General features: G+C 40.7%; 2 protein-coding genes across 19 annotated transcripts in view; one reads left to right on the forward strand and one right to left on the reverse strand.

Annotated features, from left to right (window-relative positions):
* Positions 1-22,435, reverse strand: part of CTNNA2 (catenin alpha 2) — a 459,487-nt gene that overhangs the window by 146,014 nt on the left and 291,038 nt on the right. Inside the window, exon 1 of one of the 18 annotated variants that reach the window (XM_053940064.1) lies at positions 11,044-11,089. The exons of the other annotated variants lie outside the window; for them this stretch is intronic. The gene's annotated coding sequence lies outside the window, so the exon portion shown is untranslated. Of the gene's footprint in view, positions 1-11,043; positions 11,090-22,435 lie in introns of those variants that run through there. 18 annotated transcript variants of the gene reach the window in all.
* On the forward strand, positions 9,319-12,108 carry LRRTM1 (leucine rich repeat transmembrane neuronal 1). The gene has a single exon (XM_053940066.1). The coding sequence runs from the start codon at positions 10,206-10,208 to the stop codon at positions 11,766-11,768; it is 1,563 nt and encodes a 520-aa protein (XP_053796041.1). The 5' UTR covers positions 9,319-10,205; the 3' UTR covers positions 11,769-12,108.

Below are 22,435 nucleotides of genomic sequence, written 5' to 3' on the forward strand. Positions count from 1 at the left end.
TCACCACTGCATTATTAAACCACCACTTTTAATACAAGATAATATTTAGGAATATCTTCAGCTGATGAAACACAGAAAAACATAACAAAAATCTTCTTAGAGCTGCTTATCATCAAAGACAGTTAGTCCATATTAATTTTGCTGTTCCAATAATGTGTAGTAAGTTCATATCAGAAAAAAAAAAGTATTCAAGTATTCACTCTTGTGCTTGTGGATGATCTAAAGCAGAATTTTTGTTTCCTACATCCAGGTCTTGCAAAAGACCAATTATTTAGCTAGGAAAGTTCATACAGCAAGTCTTTACAGCTGGACAGACAGACAAACCAGAACTCTCCAAGGCAGTTCAGAGGAAAAAAGAAAACAGAAATGTCCTGGAAGTGTTGTGACTGAAATGACACCGAATGAGGAGGAGACTCGATGCTGATAGCAGCTACAGCCCAGAAATTCAAGGTATTTGCACACATCAACAGATCACATCCCACCTCACCATACCAAACCTATACACCAGCATTTTCTGCAAGCAGTTTAATATTTTCTCATATTCAGTGAAGATGTTTATTACTCTCTTAATAAATGGAGAGTATGGAGTGACTGGAGAGAAGTATCTGACATGTGAACTCTGTTATTATGATTAATGGAGTTCATATATAAAGGGTTATTTCTCTGGAAAACGTCAGATTGAATAATTACTGGAATTACTCCCAAAGGGCTTTAGAAAATGTTCTGACAAGTTGCAAGTCACGTTCTTATCACAGTTTTCCTTTGACTAGAGGGTGATCTTTAATTGCAGTTTTAAGTAAAACAAGTACTGTAAGCAATTCATTAAACATTATGAAAAATGATATATTTCTCTAACAGTCCTTGAAAGGAGCTTTTGCTTTTTACCCTTGTCTTTAGGCAATAGAGAAAAACCAAATCAATAAATAAAATGGCTTTCTTCTGCCTTTGAAACAAAAAAGCACACTATCCTTATTTCCCTGCACCAGATTAGGTATAGAATACCCTAGAATTGATATATAGGAATATTACTGGCAATATTATTAAGATAAGTAGGGAAGAGATGATAGCATTATTTGGTCTCTTGGATTTCTTAAATCTAATCAGTATTTAATGGATACAACGGTGCCAGAAAATCCAGACAGTCAGAGAAGACAGCTCAGAAGCTTCTGAATGTGTTTCAGGGAAGTATCCCAAGGTCAGCACTACTTTGCAGTGCTGCAGATGCTTCCAACGGGCTCCACGGTCCTGCAGAGTGAGGGCCAAGGAAAAGCAGCACAGATCAAAGGATAAATGCTTTCAGAACAGGCTTTCTTTGGGCTGAAGGCAAAGAAGCCAATACCACCCCACCTCATCCCACTGGCACTAGGAAAGCTTCTTCCCACTATGTTTTCAATGTCTTCTGCTGCTCGTTGTTCTCATGACCCTGGTGGGAGCAGCTTCAAGCGAGTTCTGCTGACCTGATGTCAGTGCATGGCCCAAGCTCAGCTGCACGATAGGCTGCAGAAACCTCATTGTACAGATCCCACACCTGGGAGCACTGCAATACCCTGGATTCTTGTCCAACAGCTGCTGCCTTGAACACCAGAACTGTGTTGATTATTGTAATATTCATTATGGTCAGAGCACTGCTCATGTGGAGCCAGGCTGGGAGAGCTGCGGGTGCTCACCTGGAGAAGAAAAGGCTCCAGGCTGACCTCAGAGCCCCTTCACCTAAAGGGGCTCCAGGAGAGCTGGAGAGGGACTTGGGACAAGGTGTGGAGTGCCAGGACAAGGGGGAATGGTTTCCCTCTGCCAGAGGGCAGGGAGAGATGGGATATTTGGAATAATAAATCCTTGACTATGAGGGACAGGGTGCCCAGAGAACCTGTGGCTGCTCCATCCCTGGTGTTGGAGGCCAGACTGGAAGGGGCTTGGAGTAACCTGGGATAGTGGAAATGTTCCCTGCCCATGGCAGGAAGCTGGAATGAGATTATCTCTTTAAGGTACTTTTCAACCCAAAATGCCTGTCATTCTCTGATCAGGACACAGTAAAAGATAGTCCATGCTGGGCATTATGCAGGGACATAGGAAAAGACAATCCCTGAAATTAAGAACTGGAAACAATAAAGCCCCCAAAAAATCAACAACTGTTGATGTAGGAAGAAATAGGGCACAAAACAAGCAAAAAAAATGGAGATACAATTAAAAGAAGCAAAGTGAGGGTTTGGACCTGCTTCCAGGATCGATTTTTAGCAGGTCTGGCACTCACTATTGTGCATTTCTGAATCATCTTTTGTCCCCTACCTGCCATGGGCACACAACACCCCCAGCCAGCGTTCACAGACCACACCAAGCATGAAGTGGGGATCATTCAGGAGTTTCACACCAACAGTTCCCCAAATTTTTAAGATTGCTGCAAGGAACATTACTGATGCAATCATGAAAAGTGGGTATTTGTCCATGGCCATGTGTGCATCACACAGCATCCACTTAAACACAAATACCTTTTCATAGACAGAAATACCTGAATAATGGGGAAAAAACTACAATATATCTTGAGCCACAAGCATGTTACTATACTGACCTTTGGTTTTGATTTAGAGGCTCTAACTAATAAAGCTTGGCTGTGCACCAAATCCGAAGAAGAAAATCAAGTACACTCTTGTCAAATCATAATTAATTTGCACTGCAAAAAAAAAGAGCAGAACTAAGCCAAGCATTCTTTAAAACTGGTCTCTAGAATTCAAAACACTCCATAAAATGTCCTATATCTTGAAAAACAGGATGATATTTTCCTGCCTTTTCAAGTTGATTACGCATCTTTCCACTCATTTCAAATATAAATTGAGTTGTAGGAAACAATAAGCTCTTCATTTTACAGGAATATTAAAGATTCAAAAGTACAGCAGTAGGAGAAGGAGTGTGATTATGAAACACAGCTGAAGTGAACCCTAAAGCTTTGTTATTGTTTGCCCCCCAAATCTGCTGTTTCATCATTAAAAACATATATAATGGCAGGGTAATTTACATTCACACTACTGTACAGATTTTGAGAATGTATTTAGCATATTCTTTCTAAAACCTCGGAAAATTCAGGATCTTTGGATATGTTACTAGAATTTGGTATGCCTCTATATATTTATTAAGAGCAACGAAGTAACAAAACTTTTGCTTCCTTTGTATGTTTCTTCATTCTAAGACATGAAAAGTCTTCACAATACATTGAAACAAAACCAAACAAGAGTCAGGAATGCGTATTTCAAAGACTGCCATTGGATCTCACAAAATTAAATTAGCTGTTGAGCAAAGCTGAATTTCTAAGATTACACATCCACCACACACAAACCTCCTCCACCATATAAACTCTTCAGTAATGCCTTGAGTATTTTTAAGTTGGTTTAAAAAAAGAAGGTCAGGTTATTCTCTCTTTTTTTTTTAGAAGGCATGACTATCTTTTGTTATGCCTTTAAATATGTCCTTCTGAGACTCCTGACCCATGACTATTTCTCTTAGACATTACATCAGTTGCAAATAAAACGTAATGAAACCATAAATATTGCAGGTAGTCAACAAACCATCGTCTTTAAGGTTGCAAAAATCACAATGACTTCTCTCTGAAATACGAGTCTTCAACCTAGTTTCTGCATTATTAATTCTGTCTATGAGCTAATGATCCAGAGGCCCTCTAATCTCCCTTTAAGATGCAATACACACGCAACCAGGATTTCAGGATTTTATCCTGAGTTTTCCCTTCAGAATATGGGTATCATTGGTTGGACAGGGCTTGGAGCAACCTGGGATAGTGGAAGGTGTCCCTGCCCATGGAGATGATCTTTACGGTCCCTTCCAACCCAAGCTATTTCCAATTTTATGATTCTATTTTTCTGTGGAGTCAGTTCAAATGGTGTTCTATGTGATGGAAGAGGACTCAGTAAAAGTCTTTTTCAATTTCAAAATACCAGCACCAATTTCATAACTAACCTGTATTTCTAGAAATAATGTATCCACAAAGACCAGCATGTAAGTTTTTTGTCTTTTCTGATTGTGCTTTAAAATACATTGGAAATGAGCACAAGAAATGGAATAAGAACAACTGGTTGTCTAATGCTGAGAACAGATTTTCTGTTCTGGGAGAATTTTCCAAGAGCAGTTCATCCACTTGTAAAACGACTTTCCAGAAGACTGCCAGGAACAGCTTTTAACTTGTTCATCCTTGCTTTTAATAATTGATTTCATAAATTCCTCTAAACTCTCCATATGTCCTGCACTTTGGGAATCTAAAATGTGTTCACTGCCCCTCAAGGTATTGCCATTGGTAAAAAGAATGAAGGGTTTGGCATCAGGAAGGTTATCCCAATGTATTTCCAATGATTTTCTCTACAGAATGGTGCTTCCTGCATCCTCAGGTGAGACCTCCCAACTTCCCAAGCAACACAAGTTATTCTGGAAAAGGACACAAAATGCTGGTAAGACATGATGGGGTTAGGACCATTACTAGTTTGGCTACAGGGGGGATTTTTCACAGTCCTAAACAATCCTGCTATTCTGTCACTTCATCCAGCCTCTTGGTTAAGTCTGAGTAAATACACCAACAACCAACCAACCAGCCAACTGACCAACCCCAGGTGCAACATCTGGGAGAAGCAACATCCATGGAAGAACAGAACCTTTCAGTCAAAACAAGTCTCAAAGCACAAATAAAATACTGTTTAGCACCAGAGTTTATCCAAAAATAACCTTCAGAGATGAACTATCAACAGCAGCAGAGGGCACAGTAGATGTGTTCAGGAGAGTAGATAAGCTGTGGCCCTCTCTGCTTTTAAGAGAATTGGAAATTAATTACAGTTCATTTGTTGGTACCTCCATAAATACTTGGGAAGATCTCGAGATAAACCTTTGTGAAGTGTCTCACTTAGCACTTCTGAAGGTGGAACTAATTGATTTCCAATCAAATATGACCAACTAAAACCTTCACACTTCCTAATCATTGCATTCCACACGTGCTTCCTCCATGACTTCCTAAGACATTTTTAGGGATATAAATTAGCAAGGGTTAATCAAAACCCAGGGTTTAAATTTTCACTTTTCCTGGAAACCAGGAGTTCCACCACCTGGTAACGTGACAGTAACACACTGGCCTTTGCCTAGCCAGGATGTTGCATGATCTTCATGCGTTGATTAATCACAAAAGGATAATTTTACTTCTTGTCTTTTTCCCATTACCCCTGGCCACTCAGAACCAGTAACACTGTCAAGAGTTTTGCCATCATGTCCAGAAATCCAAAGGTATTTTCACAGATACTTAAGAGAGTCAGTCATTTTTTTTTAGTTTATTCAAGTAGTCCATCAGTCATGAATGGAGGAGAGAGATCCATACTCAGGATATGTTGTCCTAAAAACTGACATTTCTGCACTGCAGTGACAATTCTGCACATGGGTCTCTTCTGTCAGTGACTTTCTAGAGCTATGCATGACCACTTGCAAGTGAATGTGGTTGATCAGGATGGAATAACTGCAATGTGACAGAAAAATGTTTATCACCTTGTCAAAAACAAAAAGGTCATTTACATAGCAACATCTATGATTTAAAGATAGCCACAAATCCAATGTGTCTGTCGGGTACTGTAAGAATTTAATGACATCTGGAGCCAACAGGACTATTTGGTCAAAATCTTGTATAAGGTTACCCATTTTTATATCTACTAAAACAGACATTTTATAGAACTGGACTTCTTATCAGCTGAAATCCTAAATTTTGTACAGAAGGGGAAGCTAATAAATGTTCAGGATGACCAAGACAGAAATACAAGAGAAATAACAGATGTAGTTTGCTTTACCTTAGGTCATATCTGTTTTCCCCCTTTTCTGCTTTTAAATGTTTCTTTTATGCAAAATGCCATGGTTCAGCACACTTGAAAATTAAAGACTACCAAAGATCAAGGTTTGAGTCCTTCCATTCATGAAAGGAAATTAAAATCATCACTAAAAGCATCACTTTTTATTATTCTGATATAAGCCACTCAGAAAATACCAAAAGGAAGAAGTATACCCAGTATTTAATAGGCTGGTTTGCCTTTTTTGTATTTTGGTGGAGAATTTATTAAAGGATGTGTATATGAAGAGTTAGACATCAGCAGCCACATTCTGATCTCACCCCATCTGTCCTGGATTGCAAATTAAGGTAAGGTAAATATCCAGGCACAAACAGTAAAGGAATATCCAAGGGATCAGCAAGAATTAAAATATTCAGAGGCCAGTTAAATTATATGGGGCACTTAATGGTTGGACAGGATGATCTTAAAGGTCTTTTCCAATCTTGATGATTCTATCATTAATCTGAACACAATATTAAAAATGTGTAGAGCAAATACATTGAAAAGTGTTTTTCTTTTCCAGCCTGAACAATTCTGACCATTGCTGCCACTGAATTATCCTTGCCATGACTACAAGAAGGAGCTTCCCACATAAACTTTCTAAAACTTTATTCATGTTGTTCTTCTTGTAACCTACTTTACATTGATTTAATCAAGCTTCTTTAAACACATACAAACTTAGTTTGCCATTCTTAAAATGTTTTATAATAGCACATTTAATAAAGCTAATTTAAATCTGCTAATTTATAGAGACTTGCCAGAGGCTTTGAAACTTCAGAAAACGTGTAAACTTAACAGTTTGGCTGTGATAACAGCTCAGACAGTGGAAATTAAACCCTTTGCATTACAATCATCTTCAAAGTGGATTCCTGGTTTGATTGCCAAAAGGGTACATTGCAAAAATACAGTAGGACACCAATTTACAAAAGATATTTCAGATGCCCCAGTTCTTGAATTTGGTCACTACTGTGCCTCAACATCACCTCAAACATACACTGAGGTCTCTCATTTTAAGACTACCTGGATTCTTTTTTGCAACCAAATTTTGGATAAGAGCAGAGTTTCTTATTCAATAGCCCTCTGTTAGAGCTCTGAGAGTGCACTTTAGGGCCATTAATTCTGGGTCCCTAATTCTGGTTGTCAGTCTTCCAGCTGCTGCTATATAGGTTTGCTACTGTCTGCTCTAATTCCTGCCTTTGAAAACCAAATGATAATGGATTATATGCCAGAGTGGGAATAGGCACACTGGTTGGGATGCAAGCTGTATCCCAGGTGATAACAAGAAGCAGTGAAAAAAAAAAAAAATCAGCTCTTCAGTGATGTATCAGGGAGCTTCATCTCTACTAGAAGAAGTCTTTATACACAGCATTTAAATGGTAACTAAGTGATCCTTATCATCATTTGATTTGCAGAAAATGGTTGCTTCCCTTGAAAATATAATTTAAATTTTCAGGGCTACTGTTGCACACCTCTCCCCAAATTTTACATGGGAGAAGGCATTAAGGCTTCACCCAGGAAGACTTGTAGGGTTGCAGACTTTTAAGGGACACAACTTCATTGCTTTGAAGCTTTTTTCAGTTAAGTTTTTTTGTTAACTTCTTTTTGTTAAGTTCAAGTCATCCTTTAATCTTTTTCCCCCTGATAATTGCACCAAAATATTCATCAAGGCAATCTGGAATATATTCTTGGATGGGATTTTTTAGTCTCTCCTGCTTCAATGCTTTTTCTCTCAGTTCTGTCACTGCTTTCCTTCCTGCTCTTGTGTACCGAGAAACAGAATTAAGGTGTACTGCAACCAGTGGACACTTGCATAAACAGCCTGCTTTGAATAAAACTGCATGATCTGGGGAGAGGAAAACCACCTTCAGCTCTCCTGCCCAAATGCTAAAACATAGATGAGGCTCATATACTATTAAAGCATCACATTTTTGCCTTGAGACCACTGAAATGTTGTGAAGAGCAGAAAAATGTAAATAAACTGAACAGGGAGCATAAAAGCACATTGATCCCCAGGTTCTGAAACTGCAATTTAAATGGTTTATATTTGTAATTTATTTAAGACTCTTTATGGCAAATCCATTAGTAATGAATCTCCTTCACACATTTTTATTTTTATGCACAAGAGCTTTAAGTTTGCCAGGACTTCTGCAAAGCAACTTTTACTGCATCAAATTACTGCATTCCTTGATTTCTCCCAGCACACACTCACAGCAGCCACACTCAAACACAATGTTTAGCTCTGCAACAGACACCTCCAAAACAAGGTATTTCTTTTAAATTAACACAGCTGTGAAAAAGAAAGCAAACGCAGTGGTTTTGCCCTGTCCCTCCAGCATTTTGCATCCGATATCCACTTAAAATCAGCATGATCCTCTGCAATCTTTGCATCCTAAATCCGTGTGGAACTTCTTCTTTGGGTATTGATGCAGAATTGGGAGCTGTCAGCTCCGATCGCTCTCACCAGCACAGGGGCTTGAGATTCTATTTCATAATAGGAAAAGATGGCCAGCATTTTCCTGACAGAAATACCATACATTTTTCAGTCAGTAAAAATTACAGAGATCATTGATGATGCCTTTCCCATAGAGAATGAGGACTGCAAATTATCCAGCAAAGATTTTTTTTTTTCTTGGTGCACAGAACAAAAACCAGCACGATCTGCTAAACTTATTAACTGATGGGGTTTGAAACCCCCTTTTTGCATGCTGCTGACACGCTCACAGCAACCTATGCATTGATCTTATTCAAAAAGCACAGTAATCTTTATGCTGCTAGATTTTGAGTTCTGTGTGCCATAGCATACACTGCAAAGAAAAAGGAAAAAAAAAAAAAAAAGCCTTCAGGAAAGGCATGTGCTGAACACACAAAATATGCAGGATGGAAAAAGACCAAATGTAATTAAAGCTTATATGAAATGAGACATTCCTATTTGCAGAGCTCTGGCTCCATTTCTATGAGAAAGAATGCACAGAATTTCAAATCATGCTCTATTTAGACAATGTCAGAAGAAAAAAACCCACATTTTCCCCCCACATACCCCACAATCCCCCACATAAAGACCAAAAGGCAAATCTCATCATCGGAATCAGAGAGAAAAAGCAATCCAAAGAGACTGGTTTACATATTCCTTCCCAAACCAAGTAATCGAGTCTCTCCCTCTCCCGGCTAATAGCTTATAAATTCAGACTTTAAACAAAAGCATCCAAGGAAAAAAAAAAAAAAAAAAAAAAAAGAGAAAGAATCCTAATTCTCAAGCTTCCTACTTAGCACTGCCTTGCTTTTGATGATTTGTGCGGCTGTGTGTGCGTGCCTGTTTGAGAAATGGCGAGATAGGCTTAAAGTATTTTCCATTTCATCAAAGAGCATATATTACTTTCCTGGTTCGCTCCGATGTTGGTTTTATGCCCACCCCTTTTCAATCTGCCCATGTCTGAGATGCACAGTGCAGGCGTACAATCATGAGCAGCTTACGACACTCAGTGAACACTGGGTGCCTCTGCATGCTCTAGCAACATACTGCTCAGCTGAAGGGAAGGGATTCTTGCTGTCTCTCTCTGCTCTAAGCATCACCTAACAAGCAAAGCGAACAAAGAATGGGAAATAAAGCGACCCTTAGCCGGTCTGTGAATGAATGGTAACCTCTCTCTGGAGTAAAGGTTGTGCCGGTCCATGGTCGTTGCAAATGATGGACATTAAACAGATTGACAAATCCTGTGGAGTCGTTAGTAAAGAGTTTGGAGTTTTTTTCACGCCACAGTGTTAACTGCAGAGGAAAGGACAGAGGGAGAAGGAGAAGATCAAGCTCATGTACATAGTTCTGAAACTTGCAGGTCCTAGGAGGCAGCTCAAAAGCTAGCTGGACAAGCCTTTCGCTCGTTGAGCAGAAGCGAAGTGAGACATTGTGAGCTTGCCAGCCTTGCACAACATTGAAAGGGACTGAATTTGTAGCACAGAGGGGTCTTTTTTAGCTCTGCATATAATTAGTCCAAACACAAAGGAAGCAACTGAATGGAGGTTGTCACTCTCTGGAAAAGGGTGGGTAAGACACTTTTTAATTAAATTCTTTCATGAAGAAAGATTTTTTTTTTTCCTTTGCTGCAGCATTTAACATGAACAAAATCACTATCATTTTACCTTTGAATGTCTGTGAACTTTAATGCTGCACAGCTCCTGCATGCTGTAAAGTGAAATATTTGCCTCTGTGTTTGTTCTGTTTGCTGTTTTGCTTTGGTTTTCGGGCTTTGTTTCGTTGGTTTGCCTTTTTTTTTTTTTTCTTCCCTTAAATAAAATATGATGTAGAATTTGAAAAGACTCAATGGACATTCTCAAGCATATTTGGAAATATTCTTGCTAATGGATTTCCTTCTTATTGGTCTCTGTTTAAACTGGCTGCTGAGGAAGCCCCCGGGGTTGATATTGTGTACGCTGGGTATCTTTTCTAAAATGCTTCCAGCTGTGAATAGTGGGTGTCCACAGCTCTGTCGGTGTGAGGGCAGGCTTTTGTACTGTGAATCACTGAATCTCACAGAGATGCCTCGCAACCTGTCGGGCATGATGGGCTTGTCTCTGCGGTACAACAGCCTTTCAGAGCTGCATGATGGACAGTTCACAGGGTTAATGCAGCTCACGTGGCTCTATCTGGATCACAATCACATTTGCTCAGTGGAGGGGAATGCCTTTCAAAAATTGCGGCGAGTTAAAGAGCTCACCCTGAGTTCCAACAAAATAACCCAACTGCCCAACACCACTTTCCGCCCCATGCCAAACTTGCGCAGTGTGGATTTATCGTACAACAACCTGCAGTCCTTGGAGCCTGACCTGTTCCACGGGCTGAGAAAACTGACAACTTTGCACATGCGGTCGAACGCCATCAAGTTCGTGCCAGTGAGAATTTTTCAGGACTGTCGCAGCCTGAAGTTTCTAGACATAGGATACAATCAGTTAAAGAGCCTGGCTCGAAACTCTTTTGCTGGCTTGTTCAAACTCACTGAGCTGCACCTCGAGCACAATGACTTGGTGAAAGTGAATTTAGCCCATTTTCCCAGGCTCATCTCCCTGCACTCCCTCTGCTTGCGAAGGAATAAAGTTACCATCGTAGTAAACACTTTGGACTGGATATGGCAACTCGAAAAGATGGATCTCTCCGGCAACGAAATCGAATACATCGAACCTCACGTTTTCGAAAGTGTACCTCATCTCAAATCCCTGCAGCTGGACTCCAACCGGCTGACCTACATCGACTCCCGAGTCCTCGACTCCTGGAAGTCCCTCACGAGCATCAGCCTCTCCGCCAACGCCTGGGATTGCAGCCGGAACGTCTGCGCCCTGGCCTCCTGGCTGAGCAACTTCCAGGGTCGCTACGACAGCAACCTGCTCTGTGCCACCCCCGAGTACGCCCAGGGAGAGGATGTTTTGGACGCCGTGTACGCCTTCCACTTGTGCGAGGACGCCGACCCCACGAGCGTCAACACCTTCTCCCCGGTGACCAACAACAGCGAGCAGACGCTGGGCTATGGCTCGGCCACCGCCACCTACGACGCGCCCGACGGCGACGAGGACCGGACCACGTACGCCGTCACCATCACCATGCCCGGCGAGAACTCCGAGAACGCCGTGCAGATTCACAAGGTGGTGACGGGCACCATGGCACTGATTTTTTCCTTCCTCATCGTGGTTTTGGTGTTGTACGTCTCCTGGAAGTGCTTCCCAGCCGGCTTAAGGCAACTAAGACAGTGCTTTGTCACACAGCGCAGGAAGCAGAAGCAAAAACAGACCATGCACCAAATGGCTGCCATGTCAGCCCAGGAGTATTACGTTGATTACAAACCCAACCACATTGAGGGAGCCCTGGTGATCATTAATGAGTACGGATCTTGCTCCTGTCACCAGCAGCCAGCGAGGGAATGCGAGGTGTGATTTTCCTTTGGGATTTAAACAGTGTGCAACCAAATAACAGCGTGCAGGCAGACAGTGGCACGGGGTGGGGGGGGGGGGTTGCTGGGCTTTGCTGGTGATTTCTGACGTGCACCCCTGCCCAAATTGTTTAAGAGGGGCTGTCCGAGAGACTTGATATTTTAGCTTTATCGTGTCTTAAAAACCTTCAGGACAGCCAATCTTAAGGTTTCATATGCTAATAATCCCTTTGAAGATCTGTCAATATTCAGGAATCTGAGAGTGTAAAAAAGGTACCAATTATTGATCTTTTGTAAACTAAGGAAACTGTTTAAAATAAAAAAAATAGCATTTACAGTTTTTACAGACTGGTGTATATTACATGAAAGGTTCCCTGTATACAAAATGCAACAGTTTAACCTCTCTCTTCATGCTGAGTGTTGAAAAGAAAAGTGGAGGAGCAAAGAAGCCACGTAAAATAGAAAGTTTAAAATGACCCAGGTGGCTTCCCATTGTAATTAGCACACATTCACGTACATCATGTTGCTGAAGATATGAAGCATGACGCTGGAATTCTATTTTTGTTAATGTGCTACCTGTAACTGGACGTCAGTACAAGGAGTCAGAGCAGCTCAGAAAGGCTGAAGTTTTGACTGTGTCATTAGGACAGGATTTCTGAGGATTTTTAAGTACAGCTCACTTGTTAGTTGCTGTAAGAGCCATAAAAAATGCATTATGACCCCTAAAAGTATTTTGTATCAAAAGTGATGATATTGTGAAGACTCACTAACAAAAATCAACCTACAAAACCCAAACAGGTGAAACACTGCCAAAATGTGCTTATCAGAATTTTCTTTAATATAAAAAAAACTCCAAAAAAGTTCTAAATTTAAGGGTTTTTACTTGCATTTACCACTTTTATGCTTGTTTTGAGCTATACCAAGAGCAAAGACCCCCTCACTTTGTGCCCTGTGGTGCCATGGTGAATGGAGAAGAGCAAAAGCAATTATTTGGGTGTCATTGGTGAAGCTCAAGAGCAAAACCACTGTCAGGGTAGGACAGAGAGTTTTCAGAGCACCCTTCTGGTGCTGTAGTAAAGTGCTGGCAAAGCCCAGCTCCTGTCCCTCCCTTCCAGCACCAGCCTTCACTAACAAAACAACCCTCAAACCCCTGCAGAGGCTGGAGGCAAATGTACCCTCCTTACCAAGGACTGAAAAATGGCTTTGATGGATATAAGCAGTGATTTCATGATGTAGAATCCCACAGCTGTTTTATCTGACTGCCCTTAAATAAAGGCTTCCTTTCCTTGTATTTTGGATTTTTCATTCCAGAATGTGAACAAGCAACCGATTGATCTTTTCAGCAGCTCCTCTCACACTAATTGACGATGAGGGAGTTTTATAACATCAGGCAGAGCATCTTGAAATTTTCTTCCTACAGCATTACATGCGAATAAAATGTTATGGATAATGAACTGGGTGACATTTCTGTGCTTTGTACATGTTTCTCTATCCTCAGGTTACCACCAAGAGAGGAGCAATTCCAAAATGTAACACAGGTTTTTTTCCTTTTTCATTGCATTAAAGTGCTACCTACTCTTACAAGGGTACAGCAGGCTTATAAAGCAGAAAAACAGGCACAGAAGAAATAATTTGTTTTCTTGAATAGCAGGTTTTAGCCATTAATTTTAAATGTAAAGAGTGAATTTTGTATTTCTTTTCTGACTAAAACTATTTTTAAAGAGTCAGAACTTATTTTCCTCTATTTGGTACATCTCATACAGTTTATTATAAAACATGAAAAATAGTCTCGTAATCAAAATTTTTACTCAGTGAGACTGCAATGTCATCTGTGAAAGCAATGAGATTATGTACTGGGAGAGGACAGTTTCACAGAAAATTTAATGAAAATCAACTGCTTTTTTTTTCCTAAAGCCACTGCAAATTCACCCACAGCTCTCAAACAAGCAAGCACTGTTAAACCCAGCCTTTTCTCTCTTTAAACAAATGCACATTTCTCTCTCTGTGCCTCAAGCCCACAAGGGCCTGATCCATCCTGGAACTCCCAAGTGACCTGAGGGGTTGAGTGTGCACGTACAAACCTAACAGGAGGGGCAGAGGGAGGGTACAGAGCCCTTCCTCTCTTTGGGTTCCTGACCAAGTTTGAAGCAAAAGTATTTTATGCCATGCTAACTGAGGGCCTGGCTGTATTTATTTTCCCCATTAAACCCTTCTCTGAAATCAATAGGGAATTTAACTGTGAAAACTTGGCTCTCTAACTTTGGGCTATGTGTTCCCCAAGCCCCCAGGCAGCACTTGGTTATAGCACCTTGCCAGGAAGCTTCCAAAATCAACCAAGGTTGTTAAAATACTGTCTGCATATGGTAAAACAAAATATGAACTGGCTTTATTTTGATAATGACCCCCTGTTGCTAACAGGAAATGTGTTGGTGCAGTCATGGTTTTGCCCCTGTGAACCCGAGACAAGCTTGATACCAACAAACAATGATCCCGTGGTTGTATTTCCGTGTATTTTTAGCATTTTTGTGGGTTGTATTTGAAACACTCGAGTGACTGCACCCCTCTGGAGTCATCCCTGCTGTTTATTGGTGTTAGCAACCTCCAGCTACATTTGCAAAGACGTGAGCAGTTCTGCCTTTGGAATTTATTCACCTCTGTGCTCCATGCATCTCACATTGACAGCCCAAGGAAACGGAACAGAGCATTTTTCTTTGAAGGTGCAGTGATTTCTTGAGTGGGAGCTGATTTGGGGTTTGCCTGTTGCCATTTCTCCTGGAGAGAGGTGATGCCCACCAATGGTTTGCCACCCTGAGCAGGATGATGGATGGATCCCTCCATGGAGAGCACAGCACTCATTAAGGGATGTATTTCAAAATCCTCCTGCAGAAATCTTTTCTAAGGGTAATCCCTTCTAGAGACAACCTCCTGGTGATCCCCAGAGGATTTCTGGAGATCCTGACACCCTCTGAATATTTACTGGAGAAAAGAGGGTGTCACTGCTGTTATGTGGCATGAAGGCACCCCAAAGGGTGCCCACATCCAGGCTGAAAATTTACATGAAATATGTGTGGGTAATAAAGAAATAAAAGAGCCTGTACGTCATTTCAATCCAGCTATTGCAAATCCAGTTATTCATCCTGCTCCAGGCTACTTGCATTGGTGTATATGAGAGTTATTATATTTGTACTGCATTTAGAGCAACTGCAGGGACAGATTTTCCTCAATTCTTCCTTCCAAATTTCATGTTCAACAACTACCCAGAGATAAGTTATTCCCTCTCTTTTGATGCCCTTATTCTGGCCTATTAAATGGCTCCAAAATCAAAAGAAAGAATAAAAGGAAAAAAATATGCTTTTGGGGTGAGCTGTGAACAGTGTTTTGTCCATGAAATGCTTGGGGAATATCAGAGGAAGGGAAATATTTTAAATATTCCCTTTTTGATGTTCCACTTAATAGGACTAATCTCCCTTTTATAATTAGGTAATTAACATTGTTTTTTTTTTAAATTTAACTGCCTTTTTGCACACAAGACAGGGTGAAAGGCAAGCAAAAGCACTACCTTTCCTGAAGCTGGTTAGCAGTACCAGTGTTACAGATCTCTAATATGCATTCTCTTGCTGCTAACATCAATACCCACTCACAGAGCACCCAGTGCTGAAGGAACTGTTGCTGTGTATGCTTTGAATGTATATAAGGGATGATTTATTTTCCTTTCTGCCTTTTTTTTCCTTCCTTTCTGTACTACTTAAAAAAAAAATGGTATGAAACCACAGAATCAATGCTAATGTACCACATTCTGTTTCTGTCCTGAAAATATAAAATACAAAGAAATTCTGTTAAAGGTGCCAATTCCCTCCTTTGCCATGTCTGGGTGCTGCAGGGGGTGAGCCCAAGGGATGACCCATTCCTTGTGGTCACAGCAAGGCTGCTCTGGACCAGGCTGATCCAGCTCCCTGCCTACCTGTGCCACAGAAAGACCATGAACCATCCCTAAGGGTATTTTTGTATGCTTTAATATATTCTCTGTGTTTTCATGGCTAAGGCATTGAGGGGTAGTTGAAACGAGTCTATTTGATAATCTTCTTCGGTGCTGATAAAAAAACCCCAAACAACCCTCATTTGCTTTTGAGATGGACTACATTTGTTCCTTGTGTGAGTCTCATTCTGCATTAACAGCAAAAGGACTCTCTGAGTCCCCCTTCCTCCCCCCTCCAGCTTCTACAGTGGTATTCAGAATGGCAAAAAGGGAGTGTTTAATGAGGAAGCTCATTTCTAGTGCTATTATAATAATAATAGCAGTGATAATAATGAAATTAAGAGGAGACAAAAGATAAGAGGAAAGACTGGAGTAATGGCAACCAAACTCAGGGTGTTTCTGGATTCCTCTGCCTTTTCCTTTTGTAAAGATGGTTAACCTAAAGAAGTAGCACAGATGAAAAAACAAGACTGAGGGTGGGTGGAGAAAGCAGTTTTAAAAACTGTGCAAGCAGGGATGAAACAGCTTCTGCAAAGGAGGGTACACCACTAAATAGCTCCATTCAGCAGGAGAGAGAAAAGGAAAGGGTGAAGGGACGGGATGAAAGGGAAGATGAGAGCTGGTGAGAAGGCAAGGGGGGCACTGTGCACACATGGGAAATGAGATTTCTCCGTGCCTTCCCCTCCCACGTTCGGGCTGTGGCAAGGACAGCAGCAGGGACTGAAGGAAGATGCCCAGCATCTCTCTCTCTCTGCCCCTGCCTTTCCCAGCAGGGCGTGCAGGGAGGCGCAGTCGGACGCGCTTCCCCAAGCACACGTGCCCGCGGCCCCGTCATTTCCTCCAACACCTCCCTGTCCCCTGGGAGCAGCGTCCCTCATCCATCGCTCTGCCTGCCCAACTCTGCGCTGTGCCTCTGCCACCAATTCTTTGGGCTGGATTTCTTAGCTGTCTTAGTCACAGCTCACCAGAGACTTGCTAGAAAAGCGGACTTTTCTACCCTATATATTTTTTTTTCTTTTTTTTTAAGAAACCCTCATCTAGAGGGATGGTGTTCTTGAGCTACTGCAGATTCTCCCGCTAATTATATCTACACTCACAGTCTGCTTTCACATTCACAGCTCTAATGACAAACACATCTGAGATATTTTTGCTGTGTTCAATTTACCATTATGCACCAAGGTTATACTTTCCCTTGACCTGCCCAACCCAGTCTAATATTAACAAATTGAGCATTTATGCGAGTTCCTTTCCAAGCATGAAGTTGATTAGGAATTTAGGAAATGCTGGTGATTTAAAGATTAACCTTTCATATAATTACTGACATAAACCAGAGCTATTAAGGTATTAGAAACAACTATTCAGAGCATATTCTACATTAAAAACCAAATCACATTTAGAGCCACGCGAAAGACTTTCCATACCAGCCAATTTTTTTTTTTTTCTTTTTTTTTTTAACAGCAGAAGAAAAACCTGGTGAAAGGAAAGGAGTAAGCACAGCCTACCTCTAAAGTTATGGGGAGGAAAGCAAAGCTATAAAAATAATACAGAAACCAAGCAACAGTCTTCTGCTGGCAAGACACAGCTTGTAATTGGGTGGGTGGCTGTGAAGAGCTGAGATGAATGCTGCAGAGCACTGTAATTTTACTGCACCCTGTCTGCTCTAAAGTGAACATATTTGCAATGAAATCTGTATTTCTGTGAGAACAGGGCAATTGGGTTTTTGGGTTTTTTTTTGTTTTGTTGAGTTTTTTTGTTTTGGTTTTTTTTGGGTGTTTTTTTTATTATTAAGATCATGTCACTTGTTGGCATTCAGGCACAATTCTTGAGGTTTTAAAGCAATTACTGTTCTTACTCCCTTTGCTGGGGTGATAGCTGGGAGAGACAGTCAAAGGGAAGAGGCTGCACTGAAAGGAGTTTGAGCTCCAAGTCCCAGATTTGCATCACAAGAGTAGAAATTCAGTCGAAAATAAACACCAGCTTTTCACCTTTCCCTCCATCTCCCCTCTTCCTAAAAATCCAAATATGCACATCACTGATAAAAATCAGAGCTAGGTGGCAGTGCTAAAGGATTAATACTGTGCACATCTGTGCTTGGCAAACAGCACCTACTCTTCTGCTAAGGCACTTTTATTTTAAATCATTTCCCTGCTCTCATGTTCTTCACATCCTCACCATACACAGTCACTAGTGCCAGAAAGATGTCTTTCAGCACGGGTGCTATGGGAACATGACCAATTCCCTTCAATTTCTGAGCTAACAAAGACTAAATCCAAGATTTCAAAGGCAATAGGTAAATAGAAAAATGTACTTCATCACTGAATTATCACTTTTAGCACAGCAGATTTCTCTGACGTGATTAGACACTAAGCCCAGTTATTAATTTATTACCAACTTTAATCTGGCCCTTTTTGCTGATGTGCCTTTCTTCTAAGAGCAGAACAGAGCACACCACTGGAAGAAGAGTTTAAATTTTTTGGTAAAATCTAAGATTTAAAAAAATATGCATGGACACTTGATTTAAGGACTGATCCAATGAAAAAAATGCAGTTTATGTATAGCAGATCTTCCTGCAGTAGCACACCTCTGTACCCTAGTGGTTACAGTCAGGTATGAGCAAACATCCTCCTGAGAGCTGGGGAAATCAAACTGAAAACAGATTTCTGAATACCTTTCAAAATATATACTTTCCCTCTAATTTTTAACCCTTCTTACCCATTCTCACATTTTTCATTCCCAGAGCCTCACAGGCAGGGTGAACCAAAAAAACAAGAGGGGGAGGAGGAAGAGGAGAGCCCTGAAAGTCCCAAACTAACCTGCAAGAACAGTACACAGCTATTGAATTCCTGAGGTTTTGAGCCTTTTCACAACTGTCAGCCCTTTGAAACATGTCTGCTATCAACCCCCTTTGCAGGATGAGAGGTAAAGTGAGCTCCCAAGAGTAAACCTGGATCTGTCTTTGTGGTCCAGTGCCTCTCTGACAGCCTGGCTTGCTTAGAGAGCCTGGTAAATATTAAAGAATGTTAATAATGATGAGATAAACCATCTAGGGATTTTTTTACCCACTCTTTTTTTCTTTTTTTTTAAATTTGGCTCCATAATAAAGTTTATCATGACAGAAAATTTACTTCTCTGATCCACATTATTTCCCAATGCAATTTTTTTCCACGGCAAACAAATTTGTGGCTGCTGCTCAAAGGTTTGCAATCCTCAGGCTAAAGAGGCCACTGGATGTTAAATGTTTACCTTAATTCCATGTAAATGTCACTCCATATTGGACATTTTGTGTTTCTTTACCAGCGAATTCAGCTGCCTCCACCTTCACAAACCTTCCCCCTGCACCATAACTCCCTTTCCAAACAGCCCAGAACCCGCTGCTCCTGTCAGATCAAATTCCCAAACAACAACTGGATGCCATGAATTTATTATGTAATTGCTGTAGTCTAATAAATTGGATGTGCAGGCTATGGCCTGAGAGATGAAGAAATCATGGAGACAGCAAACAAGCAGGAGGAATGCAGCTGACGTTCTCCTTCTGGGGAAAACCCACAAAACAAAATCCCTGCGTGGGACAGTGCTTGAGGAAGGTGGAGGGCACAGAGCACCAGCTGAAAAAAAATGGGGATTACATGGGATAGAGGAAATCACTGCTATAAAATAGAGGGGAAAATTGTAAAGGGGACAGTGCCCGTAACAGATGAATCAGAAAGAGATTTAGATGATAACCAACACAGCTGACCCTCACCAGGTGATAACAAAGCTCTGTGGTGATTTCTGATAACAAAATAAGCCTATATAAAGCTACATCTGCAGTGAGAAACAGAAATCCACAAAGTCCCAGGGAGCTGAACCCTGGGCTTATTCCTGTGTCCATCTTGGCTTTGTCATGATTGGCTTTTTGGTAGATTAAAAAAAAAAAAAAATAAATATTTGTTTTTTTATTGCTGTCATGCAGAGAACTGAACCCATGGAGATTGTGCTTTGGCTTCATGGGGAATATGCTAAGCCAAAAGTTGTTTTCTCAACGGGTGGCACTTCTAGACTAAAGCAAACCTTCCTATATTGCTTTGTGTGTCTGTTTCTCTGATTCTAGCAACTGTTGGGAATTACATTAGATTATTCTAGCTGGCAGAATGAAGAACTTCCCAAAAAGTTCCCTGAGTAGTTTTATGAAGTTACACTGAGTATCTTTCCTAATAAGAGTTGAAAACTCTTTTTTTCCCCTGGTTCTCTTTTTCCACCATGTAGGATACTCCAGCCCCAATCTGTCATTTTTCATTAGCACAGGAGTCAAGCTATGGCTATTAATGAAAACTCTTAATGAGGAATTGATGAATAAGTCCTGGAAAATGAAATTTGAAACAAACAAGCTAAAATCTGTGTCAGATCTATTTTTTTTTTTGTAGGTACTAGAAATTGGGAAAAGAAGGCCTGCATAAAGCACTAGGAAATTTAAAACAACAAATCATATTTGGACTTTTGAAGAGCTTTTGACAAGATATCCATTTCCCATAAGTAAGACAAGCTCTATTGTCATAGAAAACTAGGTAGGAACTCAAAAATACAGTGGCCTTTTATTCATACAGGGAAAAAAATGGAGCACAGTGTGGTCCCAGGGCTGAGACTGCTGAATCATCTCAGCTATGATCAGGAAATAGATGGTATTTTTCACATGACAGATTATTTATATTGTGAAAAATAATGGAAATCTTGTGGATGTGCAAAGGGACTTCCAAAGGCTGAAGCTTATATAAGCTTTGATGGATGAAATTCTGAATTGTCAAATACAAAGCAAAAGACAAGATATAAGGGAAACTGTTCATCTGTGCCTCGCTGATGTAAGTTATAGGCAACAATTGGACAACTGTCTTCCAGGGTATTGCATTAAAACCTCTGCCCTGCATGCAGAGAGGGGAAAAAAAGAGGAAAAAAAGAAAAGTGGAATAACATCTCCAATGGAACAGCTCTCAAGAAATTAAATAGTGTGATATAAACCACTCCTATGGCTTCGGCTAGAAAATTCTGTTAAGGCTAAGTTAGAAAAGGATCTAAGCGGTAGATAAGGATAAACTCCTGCCAGGTGAAAGGAGGAATGATTTGGGAAAGTTTGCGAGGAGGGAGGGAAGGAAACAGACCTACAAGAGCGGCACGAGAGCAAAACGTGGATCCACCCCCCCTCTAGTGGCCAGTCCCCACCGGCTGCTGCAGAAGCCACCCAAACCACCGGGCAGCGGCTTTGGAACAAGCACACAGTCGTCGTTTTTTATTCCCCGTTCAATTTGATGTTGCTGCACCGTATATTATTATTTTCTATTCCTCATTAAACTGCCTGCTGCACTCCTGTGTTGTTTCTTGTCATTACTCAGTGCACAAGCTGTTGTGCAGATGGATTTTTTTTCCCACCTGCCTGCAAGAAGAGGATACAGAGTGCGACAGGGGCCACAGAACAATCATAAAATTAAAAAAATTAAAAACATTTGGAAGTCACTGTACAAGACATCACCGATGCAAAAAAAAAAAAGGCATTAAAAACAAGGAACAGTTGTACAGAAATGGGAGCGTGGAACTTATTTGGTACATATATGCCTAAAACTTTTTAGATTAAAACAGATACTTTTTTAGAAACAGCATCTGTCACAGGGCATATCATGCAGTGGAAATGTTTGGGTTTTTTTTAAATTTATTTCTTACTCATGGACCAGTCACTGAATTTCTGTGTTTCCAACCAACCTGCACACCTGGGGAAACTGAGGCTGGCTGAACTCTTCACAGCCCCACATTCTGAACACACACAGGTTATTCTTGATCAGTTACTCCTTCCTCTCTAGGACATGCACTAAAACTGGAAGAATCCCCATTTTTATATTTTTTTTCCCGAATAATTCAATATAACAGACCATTTTCTGCTGCTATTGTTTAACAATCTACCCTGGGACACTTTGTGGGCTGAGGAGAGGGGAGGAGATGCTGAGCTGGGTGCAGAGAGGGGCTGAGAGCACTGAGCAGGAGCTCAGCCCTGTCTCTGGTTGAGGTAACACCAAACACTTTGTCAGAGCTGGGTGCTCTGTTAAACTTGTACATTCTACCCAAAAAAAAAAAAAAAAAAAAAAAAAAAAGAAGAAGAAAACAGAAGAAACCTGGAGCAGAAGTGAACATCCTTCAGCTGCATCTATTTCATCCTCAAGCTAATTAATTCCAGAGTACCAGGCTGGGCTTGTAGGGCAGATGAGAAGTCACATGGAGTTGTATTTGCCTCTTGTAAAAATCCTTCCATCACTTAAATTTTCTCAATCCTTGCTTCAATTGCCACCCTCAGCAGTGATTTTTAAGATGCAGCAGGTAAATATATGTATTTGATAGGGAGAAATATTAACCCTTCCTAGGGTGATTTGCTAAGAAATTGCCTAAGAATGTATTTTTAATTAAGGCTTGTAAGACACTATGCACTCTTGTATGCATTTTAATAATTAAAGCAAGGCTGCTGCCCTTCTACAAATTATTCTGAAATTACCTGTTGATTATCTAGGATGATGCCTTGTTGTATCCTGTGGTGGCTCAGATGGAGTTCAGAGCACCCTTAATTTAATTTGAATAATTAATTTGTTCAACTGAAAGTGAAGAATAAAATCACAAACAAGGCACATTTTGGCTTCTCACATGTTAAATTTAAAGAACAAACCCATATTCAATGTGTCTTG

Source organism: Vidua chalybeata, chromosome 4 (assembly GCF_026979565.1).
Source record: "Vidua chalybeata isolate OUT-0048 chromosome 4, bVidCha1 merged haplotype, whole genome shotgun sequence".
Taxonomy (NCBI): Eukaryota; Metazoa; Chordata; class Aves; order Passeriformes; family Viduidae; genus Vidua; species Vidua chalybeata.